Source organism: Mesoplodon mirus (assembly GCF_964341445.2).
Source record: "Mesoplodon mirus genome assembly, chromosome: 20".
Lineage (NCBI taxonomy): Eukaryota > Metazoa > Chordata > Mammalia > Artiodactyla > Ziphiidae > Mesoplodon > Mesoplodon mirus.
Genome location: NC_138996.1, coordinates 16,180,382 through 16,197,937, shown reverse-complemented (window position 1 = coordinate 16,197,937; position 17,556 = coordinate 16,180,382). Strand labels below are relative to the sequence as shown.

Here is a 17,556-nt window from a genome sequence, read left to right as displayed (position 1 = left end):
TAGTGGTGGAGCTAGAGGAATAAAAAGAAAAATTAGAAAAGAATTTGTTTAAATTGCTGAGCTGGGTGATAAAATTAAGGCTATGTCCAGGGTATAATTTAAATGAGATGTATCTCACTTTTGGTAAAATCACATATCTGTGTACTAGTCAGTTGTGTTTTAATATGGTGTGTGTAGAGTGGGAAGGGGGAGTTTGAGAACTCTGAAACTACAGAGGCTTTATTTTGATGGTCATTGTATTTCTGTGAAATATACTTACAACGGCTTTGGTCCTGGTCTTACAGGAAGTCAGAACTTCGCATTAACAAAGCATCACTGGCTGATTCTGGAGAATATATGTGCAAAGTGATCAGCAAATTAGGAAACGACAGTGCTTCTGCCAATATCACCATCGTGGATGCAAATGGTAAGAGACACCTACTATGTGCTATTTCCCAGTCTCTGAGAGGAGTCATCAAGGTATGTGGTAAGACTTGTGATACATCGGTGTGTTAAGTCTCATTGTGAACAAACAAAAATCGTGGAGGGAAAACCATGCATTTCAAGTGTCTTATGGGTCCTCCATAAGGCTCTTTACTCATGACGTGAAATAGACCTGAAACATACATAGATTTTTTTAAAAAAGGATTTGAATAGCATCATGAATAGCAGAGACAGGATGGTTTGCTAAAAGAAAGAGATTATACCTCCACTTTAAGTTAGTCAGGGAAAGCAGGTAAGTTTTTTGCTCTATCAAACCAGAATATGTGTATACATATAATTTATGTACAGATACATATGTATATACAGAATATATGTACATTGTATATATTTACATACATATGTGTATTATGTATGAATATATGTTCAGTGTGTGTGTGTGTGTGCACATGTGTGTGTAAACAGAATACAATCCTGACGTAGTCCTGGCAGGTTTTATGTTCTTATATACATCTGGCTCTAGGTAGTAGAAAGTTAGGCCTATCAGGTTGTTTTAGGCCTGTAAGAGAGTCTTAGAGGCAAAGCCTTTTTTACTATGTATAGGCTTCAGCTTCTGTTTCTCTGAGGGCAGTGTCAGGGGATGTTTGTTAAACAAACGAATGAGTTGGAGGCAGAAGGTGCCCCTATCTTCCGACCACCTCTCTGAGTTACCTGAGGAAGGGCAAAGCCCCACAGCTGGTGGCTGTCTGTTCCTGATCCCCTAACACTGCACAGCTTGATGGAGTCATCTTTAGGAGCTGATGATGAGCTAGCAGTGAGCATCTAAATCTCTTGAAACAATAAAACGCTGCTTCAAAACCTTTGGTGCTGTTTTGAGTTATGGCACTGAACAGCTGCCTTCACAAGCCCTGTCATCTGTTATAAAACAAAGCCTAACTGCACCGCTTCTAGGCAGGTGCTGAGAAAGAATGTCCACTGCAAAGGCCTGATCTCTTAAAGTGATAAGATAAAATTGCGAAGCCAGCAAGGGAAGAGTAAAAGTAACTTTAGGGGTTAACTCCTTAGGAGACTGATTTGTTTATATCAGTTGACTTAACAGGATAAGGAGAATGGAGTGAGATACAAATATGGAACAGGGTTGGGAAAATCCAGGTTAATTCCTAAGCCTTCTGTGGACTTCCCAATGAACTGCCCTATTGCAGTGTAATCAGACTTCATTACTTTCATTTTAAATACCTCCCTCCACAGAGAAGGAAGGACAACAGTGAAAAGTGGATTCCCTTACTATCGTTAGGGGTCGTGTTTATCATTTACCATTTAAAATTTATATGAGTAAACATAACATCGCTTTACTTTTTAATCAGCACAGGTTAAGCAATAGAGTTTTGCTCGTGTTATTTTTCCCCACTTGGAATTTTATGGGATGCAACTTGAAACACAAATTTAAAATTTCAGTGGCTTATTCTTTTCTTTCTATTATACCGTGTTCAATAGCTTGTTCTCAGTTTGTCAGTTGCTTGTTTGGTTCAATCTGTGTCCTCGTGGTAAAGGCTATTGAATTATGATTTGGACACGATTAGATTTGTGTAGTTATGCATACTGTTAAGTCCCAGGAAAATAGAATTAAATAATTAATTAATAGAATTTAAAAATTAATTTCAGGGTGCTGAAGTTTTGATAATATGGCTTTTCACATTTCTTTCATAGGAGAGACATCCAACTTATTTTTCCATATTAATTCATTCAAGAATTGGTCTTGAATTTGAATGTAGTATGGACCAATTATAAAGTGTAGAGAAATGAAGGTAGGGGTGTTCTTTTTTACCTGACAAGAATAAAGAGAAGTTCACGGAGTACTGTAAGGAAGTCATTCTTAAACAACCAACTAAAATTCCTTAAGGACTGGGTTCCTATTGGCTTATTGAAAGCATCTGGAGGAGGAGAACAAAGAATGTCAATTACAGTATAAGGCGGTTGTTTTTATTTTCTTCTTAGAATGTTAGGACTAGTTCATCCTTATCCAGCCCTCTCATTGTATTGAAAAAGAAATGGAGACTTAGGATGTGTCTTAAATTATTTAATTCCCGGTCCAGTATAGTTTACTCTATACCAGACTCTGTTTGTGAACGTTTAAGGTCGATTCCTTGGTTTGTGAAGAACGAAAACTGAAAAACTGGTGTGAAGCATCGAGGGAGGGGGATTCCATTGGGAAGAACTAGAAACTCCATTAGAACTGGGACTCGAGCAGAAAATGGTACCCAGGGTGTATCTATGAGTTTAAACACCAGGAATTTATGGCTTTTCTCTCAAGTCTGTTCTTCATGTCCCTCAGATATGTTCTTGAATCTTCTGTTTCTTAGATTTTCTAATCTCTCCTGCTTTCAAATATGCTCCTTTTTTTTTTTTTTTTTTTTTTTTTTTTGCGGTACGCGGGCCTCTAACTGTTGTGGCCTCTCCTGTTGTGGAGCACAGGCTCCGGATGCACAGGCTCAGCGGCCATGGCTCACGGGCCCAGCCGCTCTGCGGCATGTGGGATCTTCCCGGACCCGGGCACGAACCCGCGTCCTCTGCATCGGCAGGCAGACCCTCAACCACTGCGCCACCAGGGAAGCCTATCAAATATGCTTCTTTATAATTCCAAACTTTGACCTGCTTATGATTCCATTTGGCCATATTCTTCTTCATGGCTCCTTTGAAGGCATCCTTTCAGTTTTGACTCCTACTGTGTGATTGTTTCCTCAGTTCGTAAATCAAATTCCCCATAGCAAGAATCTGACTGGCAGAGCTGACTATGCCAGACCACATCAAAAGGTCCAGAGAGCTTACAAATCATCAATGTATTCTAATCAGGTCCCCACCATGGGCTCACCCAGGAGAGTGAAGCCAGAAACGTGGCTGCCTAGAAACACCCTCTCTTTTCAGAGGAAGTGGGTCAGATGTGCAGCTCATCAGAGCCTGTACTCATCAGGCACCAGGATAGACAAGGCTGGTGCATTCCGTATATTGGGAGACTCTCTTTTCTTCCTACACCTCAAGGGATTAGTTGTAGTGCCACCAGAGGAAAATATGGAATCATTCTGATGTTCATCTTCTTCTATTGTCGTCTATGAATTTGCTATATTCAGATCAAGACTGGTTATCCAAGAAGTCTCAGCTCAGGTCCTGAGCTCTTGGGGACTCAAATTCACTACCTTCATGTTGTCACATCCCTGTCCCTCAAGATTCTGGGAAGAGGTTGCACAGAAACACGCTTTCAGAGAGGAAAAACGCTCTACTCTGGTTATAAACTGCCACACAGCCAAACTATCTCTTCTTTTCTTTTTTTCCAAACATCTTTATTGGGGTATAATTGCTTTACAATGCTGTGTTAGTTTCTGCTAGATAACAAAGTGAGTCAGCTATATGTATATAGCTGACTGTCTTGATTACTGTAGCTTTGTAGTATAGTTTGAAGTCAGGGAGCCTGATTCCTCCAGCTCTCTGTTTTTCTTTCTCAAGATTACTTTGGCTATTTGGGGTCTTTTGTGTTTCCAGACAAATTGTGAAATTTTTTGTTCTAGTTCTGTGAAAAATGCCATTGGTAGTTTGATAAGGATTGCACTGAATCTGTAGGTTGCTTTGGGTAGTATAGTCATTTTCACAATATCGATTCTTCCAGTCCAAGAACATGATATATCTCTCCATCTGTTTGTATCATCTTTAATTTCTTTCATCAGTATCTTATAGTTTTCTGCATACAGGTTTTTTGTCTCCTTAGGTAGGTTTATCCCTAAGTATTTTATTCTTTTTGTTGCAATGGTTAATGGGAGTGTTTCCTTAATTTCTCCTTCAGATATTTCATTATTAGTGTATAGGAATGCAAGAGATTTCTGTGCATTAATTTAGTCTCCTGCTACTTTACCAAATTCATTGATTAGCTCTAGCAGTTTTCTGGTAGCATCTTTCGGATTCTCTACGTATATTATCATGTCATCTGCAAACAGTGACAGTTTTACTTCTTCTTTTCCAATGTGCATTCCTTTTATTTCTTTTTCTTCTCTGATTGCTGTGGCTAAAACTTCCAAAACTATGTTGAATAAGAGTGTTGAGAGTGGGCAAGCTTGTCTTGTTCCTGATCTTAGTGGAAATGGTTTCAGTTTTTCACCATTGAGAATGATGTTGGCTGTGGGTTTGTCATATATGGCTTTTATTATGTTGAGGTAAGTTCCCTCTGGAGGGTTTTTATCATAAATTGGTGTTGAATTTTGTCGAAAGCTTTTTCTGCCTCTATTGAGTTGATCATATGGTTTTTCTCCTTCAATTTGTTAATATGGTGTATCACATTGATTGATTTGCATATATTGAAGAATCCTTGCATTCCTGGAATAAACTCCACTTGATCATGGTGTGTGATCCTTTTAATGTGCTGTTGGATTCTGTTCGCTAGTATTTTGTTGACGATTTTTGCATCTATGTTCATTAGTGATATTGGCCTGTAGTTTTCTTTTTTTGTGACATCTTTGTCTGGTTTTGGTATCAGGGTGATAAACCATCTCTTCTTAAATGTGTATTTACCATTGACTTGGGCTGAGAGAGTAGAATTCTCAAGAATCCCCCCACCCCCAGTATGGGGGAGGGGTGTCCTAGAAAAAAAAACTTAAAAATAAGAACATGTTGCCAAAATATTATATTATGTAGTACTCCCCTTGAGATTTTAATTATATTATCTATGAAATATTAGTCATTTTGTTTATTTTGTGTGGTCTAACTCATTTCTCCGATAAGTACGTAACTACAGTTTGATAATTTCTATATAGGTTGCCTTGATGAAAGATCCTGGTATGTGGCTGTGAGCTAATTATCCTAATTTCGTTCTCTGCAAAGGATTTCTTGTGATTTACTTAAATTCTCACACAGGTGCCTTCTTGGAACTTAGATGTTCATACTTTAGGACAAGATTCTAGGAGGGATGGCAGGAGTTAGAAGGAAAAATGCATGGGAGACTGTGTTTTCTTTTCTCCTTAGGAAAAAAAGAAAAATTTAGCAAGGTGAGCTTGCTGTTTGACACTATTTTTAGTCCCATTATGACAGCCGGAGAACTATTAGAATAAAATTAGCACAGACCATAAAAATCTTCCATCTAATCTTATAAACTTCCCGCGATGAAATCCATTGTTTAGATCTGCTTAGATTAACAACTAGGTATAAATGAAATAATATGAAAAAACTGTGAATTTCCCCTCGAATCATTATATGCTTGAGTGAAACAATGACCATATTTCCAATATCTTCAAGCATTTAGAAAAGAATGTACATATAGCTAATTGTTTTGTTAAGCATTTTAGAAATTTATATGTTTTTGGTCATTTCCGATGCCTTTTAATCCCGAAAAAAGAACCTGTCATACAGTAGACAGATATAAACCTATGCAGTCTGCTAACGACTTCTGGGACTATGTAAGTCTACCAAAGTCCAATTGAGTTTTCGTACAAAACAGGATCTCATAGGCAATCATCGTTACGTCATGGATTACAGGTGGATTCCTTTCATGAATTCAAATATAGTAGTTTAAAAGGCCACATACACCATGTTCACACAGATCATACACTGTATGTTGATTTTAATTTGTATCTTATTTGGCTTGGTCTTTATAGAGGAAACCTTAATTTAGTCATTAATTCTTAGCTAAGGAGCTCTATAAAAACTCCTGGGCAGCAGATTAGGGAAGAGAATAATAGACGTAACTGGTTTTCAAATTAATTAAGTACTGCTGTCTTTTAAAAGATTAATACAGGAGAATATACAACTAATCAATCATATCTTCTACTAGGTTTTCTTGTTTTAATCAGGAGAAAAATTATTTGAGTGAGATCCAAGATCCCACAGGAGCAATTGGGCTCCTAGCAATAAAATAGCTGTTTCATTTTACATGAGCAGAAAAAAATATTTCCACAAAATTTGATTAATATATCAATTGGCCCTTTAAAAAATTAGCTCATGTGGGTAACCCACATTGACAGTGTTGTTAGAAATGCCATGATATTGGTGAACAACCTATAGTTATACTAAGAAGCACATAAAATATGTTTTATAGTTTGTATAGCAGTCTCCATGTATGTTACATTATGTAGGAGTCCCATGAAGTGTAATAAGGAAGAGTAATATGAGTGGAAAAGAGCTGTCTTTTCAGTGCATGGTATCCATCCTGCCTCTACACCATTTGTTAATTTCACAGTTGCTTAAGACTAAGCTCTGATTATGAGCAAGAATTCAGATGCTCAGAATCATTTTTACCAGTGCTAATAAGTATGCCCATCTTAAATCTTTACAAAAATGACTTGATCACAATTTTTGAAGGCACAATAATGACCTGTGATTTTAGAATAATAAAGAGTCACACAATTGGATATTTAAATTCACACAGACATATGTATGCTTGTATTTGTTTATGTGTATTTTGCTAAATAGTTACGTTTAGTATATTGTGCTCATGATGAAATCTCAAACAAGCCATGCATACATAATAATTGGAAAAATTCCTTTCCAGAAGGTGTTATTTTTCAGACACTGCCACTCTTTCTTGAGAAGAGATCCAGTTTATTAAAAAAGCACTCGAACATTACAAATATACTAATGTTCCATACGTTTCCTTGCCTACTGAGCATAATTTGCTCAGCTGTATTCAATTCTTGATGATTCTAAATCCCTATTAATTTGCAGTAATGAAGGGGGTGTCCTTTATAAATTAACAAATTTAATATACCAGATTACTAAGGGGAAAGATGTGTTGCTTAAATAAACATCAAGGAGATTTCAGGACTTGATAATTTTTTTTTAATCTGTAATTGTAAAAAAATTATTTTCAGTCACCCTTATAACAAAAGGTTGTTTTCTCAATCTATGAATTCTACCCAAAACACATAAAAATGTTTGCTGAGTGGTTTTAATCAAAAAGATTAACTTTTCTTATTAGCAAGATTCTTTTAGTATAGAAGTATACAAGTTCTGAGCTTGTATTACCCCCAAGATAATTCAAAAGTTTTTTATTTGAACCATAATCATTAAAGATATTTTTAAGGTCTCCAGGATAAACTCTAATTTTAGAAAGGGAGGTTATTTTAAGTTGTCTACATGTAGATACATTTTTGTACTAACCTCCTGTTCTGGTATTTTTATGTATCATTCAATGAAACAAGGAAATGTTATGGTTAACCTTTCCTCCCACTGAGATCTTTTATGCTGAAGATAGAATAGCTCTGATTCTGGGGTTTTTGTTTTGTTTTGGAAGGTCACAGGGGACTACTTAGTCTGTCAAAAATAAATGTGAGGGCTTCCCTGGTGGCGCAGTGGTTGAGAGTCTGCCTGCCGATGCAGGGGACATGGGTTCGTGCCCCGGTCCGGGAAGATCCCACATGCCGCGGAGTGGCTGGGCCCGTGAGCCATGGCCGCTGGGCCTGCGCGTCCGGAGCCTGCACATCCACAACGGGAGAGGCCACAGCAGTGACAGGCCCATGTACCGGAAAAACATAAAATAAAATAAATGTGAAAAGAGTCTTGATACTCATACCAGGATGAGGATTTTTGCCCAGTTCTTTTTTTTTTTTTTTTTTTTTTTTTTTTAGTACATGGGCTTCTTACTGTTGTGGCCTCTCCCGTTGCAGGAGCACAGCCTCCGGACGCGCAGGCTCAGCGGCCATGGCTCACGGGCCCAGCCACTCCGCAGCATGTGGGATCCTCCCGAACCGGGGCATGAACCCACGTCCCCTGCATCAGCAGGCGGACTCCCAACCACCGCGCCACCAGGGAAGCCCTGCCTAGTTCTTATGACCCTGAGCTTCTTACTTCAGTCTGGCTCTTGTGTCATTGATGAGTCCCGTGAACAGAATGAGAAAGCATCTCTCCCAATGTGGGTACTTGCTTGGAAACTTGGATCTTCTTCTAGCTACTCACAGAGAAAGACAAATGCTGTGAATCTTTGATAGAAATGTTTCTATCTGTTTAAATTTTCCCCGAAGAAAAACCGTATCATTTTCTACAGCCCATAAGAAGAAAGCTAGTTGTAGCCACTTCAGAAACAGATACGCCATAGCACCAACTCAGAATATCCTCTTTAATGCCTGCTGCTTGTGAAAGTCCCAAGGACATCATACACCCTCACATGCTGATTCTTTTCACTGTATCCCATTTTTAGTGGGTGTAAGAGCCGATGTAGGTGACTGGTGGCTTGATAATAATCTTGCACCTTGAATGGTTTGTCTTCCTAATGTTTCATTAGAGAGGACCATCCATATTTAAATTGCATGAGAAAAAAACACAAACTGGTCTTACTAAAGATATATTTCTGATGTTTATATACACTCATATTTAACTTGATGCTTATTCTTAAACATCCTGCTGAATCTCACATGCCATTTTTTTTTTTCCAATTCCACTAAACCATTTATCCCTAGAGCCTCTCAGCTTGAAGAAACATTGCCACTTAAATTAATTCATCTTACCTACTAGACTAGTTCTATCATGGAAGCCCTAAGTGGTCATAACTATATTTAAAGATGATTATACTGATCATGAACATTTCCAACTCCATGATTAACAGGCTATTAATTCCAACATAAAATGGTAATATATGACATACTTAGGATTTTAGTAGGATCTAGTAACTTTCGTAGTATATATATCACAACAGATTCAACTTCTCTTTTTGTCCTGGTTAATAAATAGTAAATCATTTGACAATAATCATACACACAGTGAAAGTTGAATAATAACCACCATTGCATCTCCACCTCCAATAAACCCATGCCTCACTGAAAACATTAGATTCTAACGAACTGAAGCCTTTTTCGGAAGGACTGGATGAATACAGAAGTAGACAATGTATTCATCCTTTATTCTCTCATAAAGGCAGTAAGAAAACAAGTCCAAGTTTGAACAGTACCCTCACAATTCCCATGATAATAGTGCATCCGGAAGTGTACAGGTTAATTCTGCATTTCCTTGAGTTGGGAGCTGCCTACTTGCTCTGTGCCCTGCTCTGAGTAGCTGAAATGATAAGACACCCATCTTGATTACCACTGGCAATTTTATGTAGCATTTGATACCAGAACTTGATGGTTTTCATCAATCCCAACTAGAAGCATGACTTGCTTTTGGTTTGGACAGAAATGTAATTCTCCAAAGATCTAATATTTTAAGATTTTGACCACAGTTTTGATCTTTCCAGCTTTGATTTTTCTTGGTTCTGCTGTTTCTGTCTTCCTTTCTGAAGAGGAGCCCCCAGCCTGTTTGCTATATATTCTTCTTCACTGACCCCAGTGGGGGCAGGGGATTCTTCCTAATTATTCTGTCACAGCCCATCTCATGCTCTTTGCCCAAAAAAGAAGAACTACTTATCTGGATAGTCTTTTTTTTTTTTTTTGCGTTTCTTGCTCTCTGTATGGATGAGGCCTGGGCTTTCATCATCCCCTTGCAGTACTTTCTTCCTTTACACACATTTTTTATTTGAAGGAAGGCTGTGGAACTGGCTCCCAGCCTCCTGACTGTACATCATAATGTCCTATCACCTTTTCTTTTTTGCAGAGATCATCACTGGCATGCCAGCCTCAACTGAGACAGCGTATGTGTCTTCAGGTAAGGAAAATAAGCTCGTCGAGTTTTACTAACCAGAGCGACAGGCATCACAGCTGGCTGTTCCTTCTACTAATCAGAACCCCTTCTGCATCCACGTTTCAGCTGCTCTTGTTTTCTGCTCCAGTATTTTTCTCCAGCTCAGTCTGCATTTTTGGATTTTACTTAAAGGAGTCCAGTTCTTGCTGTGTGTCTGAACTTGGACCTAAGAGGCGTGCATGAGAAAAAGAAACCTAGATACAACTTAGGGATGTTAGACCAGGAAAGGAGACATCTGGGTTGTAACTTCAGTTTTTATATCGTTCTAGGTGCTTCTCTTAGCTGTTTCTGCCCTCGTTCATCCATCAGAGTTTATTCCTGGATAATGTATCAGTGTCTGACCTCTGACCTTTGAGCTCTTAATGATCAGTTGTGGGTCACTAAACTTGAACAAAAACACAGTTATAGGCCTGACTTTTTAAAATGCTGTTGCTTTTTTTGTTTGTTTGTTTTGGATTTTTTTGGTTTGTGTTTGTTTGTCACTTGCCTATAATATTTGCTGATAGCAGTTGTGGCCTGAGCATATATTCGCTACTTAAAACCCAACTCTACTAAACACATGTCTAACCCTAATTTGTTGATTTCTCCACTAGCTGTGAACATAATTCAGCTACTGCGAATTTAAGGTTTTTTTCTTACTTTTTCTTAACCTCTGCAGTTCTATAGTTAACAGAACCTTAGAATATTTAAAAATAAACATTTAGTTGGGAACAGGTTTTTGGAGACCTAGATTCAGGACTCACTTCAAAGGTTTGACGATAACTTGTTTTCCACGTGATACTTCACAGTTTACAAAGATTTTTACGTCTCATTTGATAATCACAACAGATTTGTGAAACAAGGCAGTATTTTTCTTCATTTTACAGATCAGAAAACTGAAGCAGTAGAAATGTTGAGTCATGTATCTCAGCAAGTGGGAGAGCAGATACTTCAAGCTCAGTATTCTTTTCATTACCCCATAGTTAATGCTTTGGCTTCATTGATTTTTTTTTTTTTCATTATGGCCTCTACCTTGTTGAAGCTCTTGGAGGCCATGTGATCTAACACAGCCATTTTCTAGCTTACCTTCCCCAGTTTAGCCTCTTCCCTTCAAAGCCATTGTACAAAATCATAAAAGCTAACTTTCTCTATGTCCTAGACCTCTTTGGCCGTATTGAGGGCATATTTATTTATCATTACTAAGATGTAAGTATGTGTGTTGTAAGGTGGAGTGACCCTGGAGTTTAAGAGAATCTTACTTTTCTGAGTAATAGAAAGAGAAAAAAAGAGAGAGAAGGGAGACAGGGAGAGAAAAAGAAAACAAGAAAAAATTTGTAGAGTTTCTGAATTTCCTCACCTTTCACTCTGGCATTTCTTTAATGTAAGGACTTCATTATCCAACCCCAGTAGATGCTGTTACAAACCTGAGCTTTTAAATTCATGGGGTGCTTGCCTTGGGAATTTGGAGTGACTGTAACTATTACTTTCTGATATGACTTGAATCTTTATAACTTTCTGGTTGCTGAATTTCTGGTTGCAAAGAATCCTTCTTTGATACTGAGTTGTTCTTATTTCTTACTCATAAAAACCCTTAGGTCCCATGCTTTTGTTCTGCATGAGGTATGTTTTATGCTCTGCTTTACTTAAGTACTGGCTTTCCTTCCTTTATCCTTGCTACCTGAGAGAGTCATGCTACTGTACATCCCCCATGATTGTATTATGTATTTATTTAGCACGTTTTATTCAATCCTGAAGTAATTGCTCTAGTGGACTTGCATGGACTTTAGTCAGCACCATGTTTGGCCAAGATGTTTATGCTGAGCCGTTCGCCTGAAAATATTGTCATTCTTCTTTTTCTTCTTTTTTTTTCCCCCCCTCTAGGCATGAAAGTTGCCTTTCATTCTCTCTCTGAAAATGGGGATTGTTCTCTTTGGTTTCATGTTTCTTAAAATCAAGACCAACCTAAGAGAAGGAATTATCTGTCTCACCTGGAGTGTGGATCTGTTCAGAGTAGTGGTTTTAGGAAATTGGAACAGCAGTTGGTGTGTTGGGGGTATCTTTGCAGGTGGACCAGCCCCTTCTGCATCTCTTTCTAAAGTCTTTGGGTTTGGCCTACAGAAACGTTCCTTTGTGGTCTTTGAATATTGCATATATCTTCCTTTGACTTTGAGATGCTTTCAGCTTTTCTGTTGCACCATTTTCTAGGCCTCTTTTTCTAGATGATACCCAAGCCTGGCAAAATTTCTAATTTAAGAATCCAAGTGGTATGACTCAATAAAGCTTCATTCCACTTTTATGTTTTATAGAGTCTCCCATTAGAATATCAGTATCAACAGAAGGAGCAAATACTTCTTCATGTAAGTATGTTTATATATTCTGTTCACTAGTTTTTAACCCAAGACAATTATCTGCTTCCAAAGATTATGTTTATGTCTCTCCCCTGCCCTTATTGAGGTATGGGGTATCAAGTTTGGGAACAGGATGGTATTTGCTGTTTGGAATAGAAATGACCTCCTGCTATGGTTGGGGTCGACCAGATATCCCCTCCTCCTGAGATACATATGGATATTAAAAGATACCACATATGTAGTAGTTTTAGGATAATGTAATGTCTTCAAATATTGGAAAATAGCCACGTAGCCTCTGAGGCCTAGTTCTGGGTGAGCAATAGAGAACATTGTGGGTTGTTTTTTGTTTCTTTTCTTTTTTTGTTTTTAAGTGTGTCTTGATGCCTTCAGCAACTGCCTAAGGCATGATACCCAGCTGTTTGGGGCCACTATTTCAAAGCACCTCAGTTCTCATATAAAGTCTGCTGTGATAGAGTAAGGAAACTATACATAGATGCCCTCAATTCAAATTCTATAGCAAGTGACTAATTATGAAAATGTTTGAAAGCAAGTCCCTAGGCAAGATCTCAAATTAGTTTTTCTGTGTTTAATGTGAAATGTGCTTTGTGTTTATGGAGGTCTACAACTGTTAGATTGATTGGTGCTTTGTGCCATGTCAGGGGAACTTAAGAAGTTAGCAAGGACTAGTAAAAATAGTTTTGATACTGATAAATTGTGAATAGCGTAGAATTAAATTTTGATATGCAACAGGGGAATTTATCAGGCCTTGAAAATAAAACTTTTAACTCCAGTCTTTCTCTCCCTGATTTTAGCTCTTTATTTAAAACTCATTCTCAGTTTGATAAGCTCTTCAATACATAGATATTCCCAATGATTCTGTTCCAGCCTGGAGAGTGTGTTTAATGAACAATTTCCTTTGGCTATCAGCATGGTAGAAAATACTTGAAAAGAAAGTATTTACTTTTGGCAACTTCAGTAGTTTTCCCAGTCTGTTTAAATATCCAGTTTGGTTCTAAAACCATTCCCTTTGGGTTGGTGGTACCCAGGCTGTAACAAAACAAGGTACACATATTTTTTCTTGCATGAAGGATGATGTTTTGGCTATACTTTAGCTAGATAAAGCATCGTTTAACTGCACTGATGGCAACAATCTAGTAAGATGAACAGGAAATGAAATGCTAGGACTACATTGGCTTCCCCTAAGGACACTCATTACATACTTCAAAATGATAATCCCTTCTGGGGAGTTTGGATATTTGTTATTTAATTCTACTTACAAAACGATTAGTATAATTATGTAGATTTTAGCTAACCAGCATTGAGGAATCATGATGAGCTTTGTTTTCTATTTTTGAGTGTTTATTATATAAAAGCAAATACTAGGGTTTTCTTTCTGGCCTTTTGTCTGGGAATAATTTCTCCCCTGCATGATTCATTGAAGAAAGTTATTGAAACTCTTGTAATTGGAACCCTTCCTGCTATCATTAATGGGGCAATGGAGGCGATCCTTAAGCATATCTGAGTAGTTTGGGAATGGAAGAAATACTTAGGGAACTGAAATGAATCTCTCAGTTTACATTTCTGTTCACTGCAATACTACTGTTGAGAGAGAAATAATTTTGAAATCTGACTCTGATCTCTAACTCTCAGCAGAATTAGTTCCGTATATTTGGTAAAGATTTAAAAGTAAGAACGAAAGCTTTGTGTACCTTTATGTTAAAATATTTCAGGGTACCATACATCACTCCCCACTCATGGTGGGCTCTCAGTAAATACTGCTGAATTGATTAATGAATACTTTTTATTTTTTTTCTACGGTTGAATTCTATTTGTGATAACTTAAGAACACAGCTTTGTTTTGTCCCAGAAGTAAGTAAACGTGTAATAAAAGAGACACAACTTCTATCATTCCTGTGCCAAATCGTAACTGGAAGAGGAAGAAAAATTCAGGAAATAAGTGATCATCCCCTTGTACATCACTGAAAGATTCATGCCCTCACCTTCCCAGTGATCCAGGAGATGAAATGTAATCATGTCCCTGAAAGAGTGACATACTTCATGCATGGAGTGTGCGTGTCATCAATTTTGATAAATTCACTCACATATTATTACTACAAGAGACTTGAAAAACGTTTTTCTCCACCAACTCATAGTATAGGGTACAATACAATATTTGCTTCCACTTATAAAGCTTTGGTTTATTTATTTACCCTGTTTTCCATGGAAATAAGATATTTAAATAGACTCTATGATTTGGTCAGGTTTTTTTATTAATTTTATTGGAGTATAGTTGCTCTACAGTGTTGTGTTAGTATGAATACATTTTTTTAATCTCGTGAAAATATACTCTGTACCTTGGAAATATAAACCAACAGTGGCAGGATCCTAAGTCTAGTCTTGGTGAGAACAGTGAGAGCAGCATGAGGTACTCAGCTCATCCAAAGGCTGCATTCAGGGGAATTCTGCACTGGAACAGAGCTGTGATGGACACACAGCTTAGTAAAGGCGGGAGCTGCAACTTGAGGAACCAGCAATCGCAATAAACTGGACTGAAAAATTCAACATATATAAAAGAGTCAAAGGCCTTGGATAAGTTCACACAGGTCAGAAATAATCAGCCCTGAATAGGTTTCTTTTCACTGTGTTTCAGCCAGGAAGGGGACGTGTAAATCCCCGTATGTGAAAAGCAACCTGTGCTATTACAAAGTCATCGTGCCTGTGTGGCCTCCATTCTTCGAACTGTTGACATTGGTGTGTTTTGTAAAGTAAATTTTGAAAACCCTTTCTGAAGTAGTCTGGGTTCAGCAAACCTGTTGTGTATTAGAATGATTTGGTGTGCTTTGGGGGTCGGTGTTAAAAAAGGGTGAGGGAGCCTTATTACTTTTCAGTTCTTTCGGTACAAATGTGCACACCTTTATAGGGAAACGTCCCCTTAACTGCCAGTGCTGGTTCTGAGAACATCTCACCTCTGGGTAAATCTTGGGAGGGTTTGTCAGTGGTAGTTCATGTTCATGGCCCTGCTCAGAACCCTGTCTGGTATGCCAGGTGTCTTCTGTGGTATCCTTCCCTGATCACTGCAGCCCTTCAAGTTCTCCTTTTCTCCTCTGTAACTCATACTGGAGTAGAAAAAAAACGAAAAGAAGAAAATTAAAGTTGCCTACCTACCTATCCAAAATACTATTGCTAGTATTTTAGTATATTTTCTTCGAATCAGTATTCTTCCTTCTGGCTTTTTCCTTCTCCACCTTCTATCTATTTAATGAACCATAAGTGTTTTTCCCATGTCATGAAATGCTAGTCAGAAATTTTGAAACATATTTTTCTAATCTAAAATTTTTTAAATAATTTTTTAAAAATCACTGTAACGATTCAGAAATCATTCTTGACTGGAGATTTTAAGAGATTTATGTTTCATCTACAAACAACTGTATCATTTTTGCCCTCTTTCTATTTATTTTTCCTAGCATTTTATAAATATTGGTGAAATAGCAAAGTTACTAATCCTTCCTTCTGTAAGGCAAATGTTAACTACTTCCTTTTTGAATTTGGGAATTTGCATTATACTTTCACTCTTTTTAGAGTTGTTAATTTATAATTTTTTTAAAAAGTTTCTTATAATAATATCCTGGGAAAGATTAGCATTATTTTCCTTTATTTTATTTTACTCTTTTGTAAATGAGGCATCTGTGACTTAAAACATATAAATAATTTGCTAAATGAGTGTCCTATTACACGTAAGTGACAGGTTGTAGAAAAGAACTTGAAATTTATAAAACAGTCAGTAGGACTGTCTTGTTCCTCCTTTACACAGCATCAGCAAAAAAGTAAATGGATTGTTCAGAACAAACAAACCTTAATGATTTCTGTCTGAATTGCCAGCTGCTGGTGACCCCGTTTTGCAGACAATTTTGTCAAATGCTGTAAAAAATACAATTGTTTTACCAACCACTTTACTGAATTAAGCCCCATCCATTCCAATTTAATATAAAAATGAGAGAAACAAAAATGGAAAGTCTAATGAATAGTAATAGGAAAGAAAATAAAGAGAAGTTTCTGGAAAACAGTCTTAAATAATTGAAATATATGTTTCAAATAATAATAGTAGTAATAGCAAATCTTTATTGAAGGCTCACTTTGTGCCAGGCACTGCGCAAGGTGATTTACATGGATGCTGATTCATGGTTTCCATAAAACTGAATTCCATTTTTCAAATGATGAAACTGATGTATTTTGTCTAAAGTCCCACAAGCAGGATTCAAACCCAGGCAGTACGCTAGCCTGCCGTAATGCATGAGGTTTTGTTGCCTCAAAACAAAAAAAGCCTTTAATATGAAAAAGAATGAGATTCTGTGAATGGGCAGAAAAGTAGTCTCTGATACAAAGTGGATTGGGTATATGTGTGGCAGATTAAGGTCAATGCATTGCTTTGAACCAGCTGAGCCCATATAATCTTTATGTTACCCATCAAAGCGTGACAGGTGGTGAGGGAGAATGAAAAGAACACAGACGTCAGATGGACTCATGTCCTTAAGTCTAAATACTAGTGCTGTTAATTACTGTGTATTCTTAAGCAATTTATTTAATGTCCTTAAGACTCAGTTTCTGTCTGTATAACCTTGTTTATCTCAAACTATATTGAGAAGCCTAATATGAGAAAATGAATGTGAATCATTTAGCACAGCCTTGCTTTAGATGGTCTCCTCTATAGAGGGAAGAGAGCCAGTACCTGAAAAATGTGTGTGTCTTTGAAGAAAATGGAAATCAAGGGAGTCCTACTATTTTATTTGAACAACATAAGAAAATATCCCTATTGTTGGAAGAGGAAAGGAGTTGATGATTTTCAGTCTAAATGGTGGTACTGAAAGTTGTATGCCAAGAAATCACTGTTTTTTCCAAAATATTATATATTCTCAGCTAAGACTGCATTTGAAAGGAACTTATCCAAGAAGTCCTCTTTGAAATTTCTGAATGAAATGAACAATTCAATCTTTAATTTGGCACCTAAAAGAGCTAGCTGAAGGAAAAAAATGTCTTTTGTCTGCAGAGACATTTGTTACAATCAGATACAGCATGTTCCCTTGGGAATAGCACTGTGCTATGTATTGATTAGATTGGACCAGGTCTGCTGGTCCACTGGTGAAGTTCAGAGTTACAGTTCTTACTT

At 37.3% G+C, this 17,556-nt stretch overlaps 1 protein-coding gene across 7 annotated transcripts in view; it reads left to right on the top strand.

Annotated features, from left to right (window-relative positions):
- The window catches only part of NRG1 (neuregulin 1), a gene marked incomplete at its 5' end in the record, with an annotated part of 1,029,511 nt that overhangs the window by 878,104 nt on the left and 133,851 nt on the right, over positions 1–17,556 (top strand). For 5 of the 7 annotated variants that reach the window (XM_082608833.1, XM_082608831.1, XM_082608832.1 and 2 more), the window contains 3 exons: positions 285–406; positions 9,979–10,029; positions 12,351–12,401. In XM_082608833.1, coding sequence (XP_082464959.1) covers positions 285–406; positions 9,979–10,029; positions 12,351–12,401 — 224 coding nt within the window. The remainder of the gene's footprint in view (positions 1–284; positions 407–9,978; positions 10,030–12,350; positions 12,402–17,556) is intronic. The other 2 variants (XM_082608834.1, XM_082608837.1) reach the window with 1 other exon arrangement.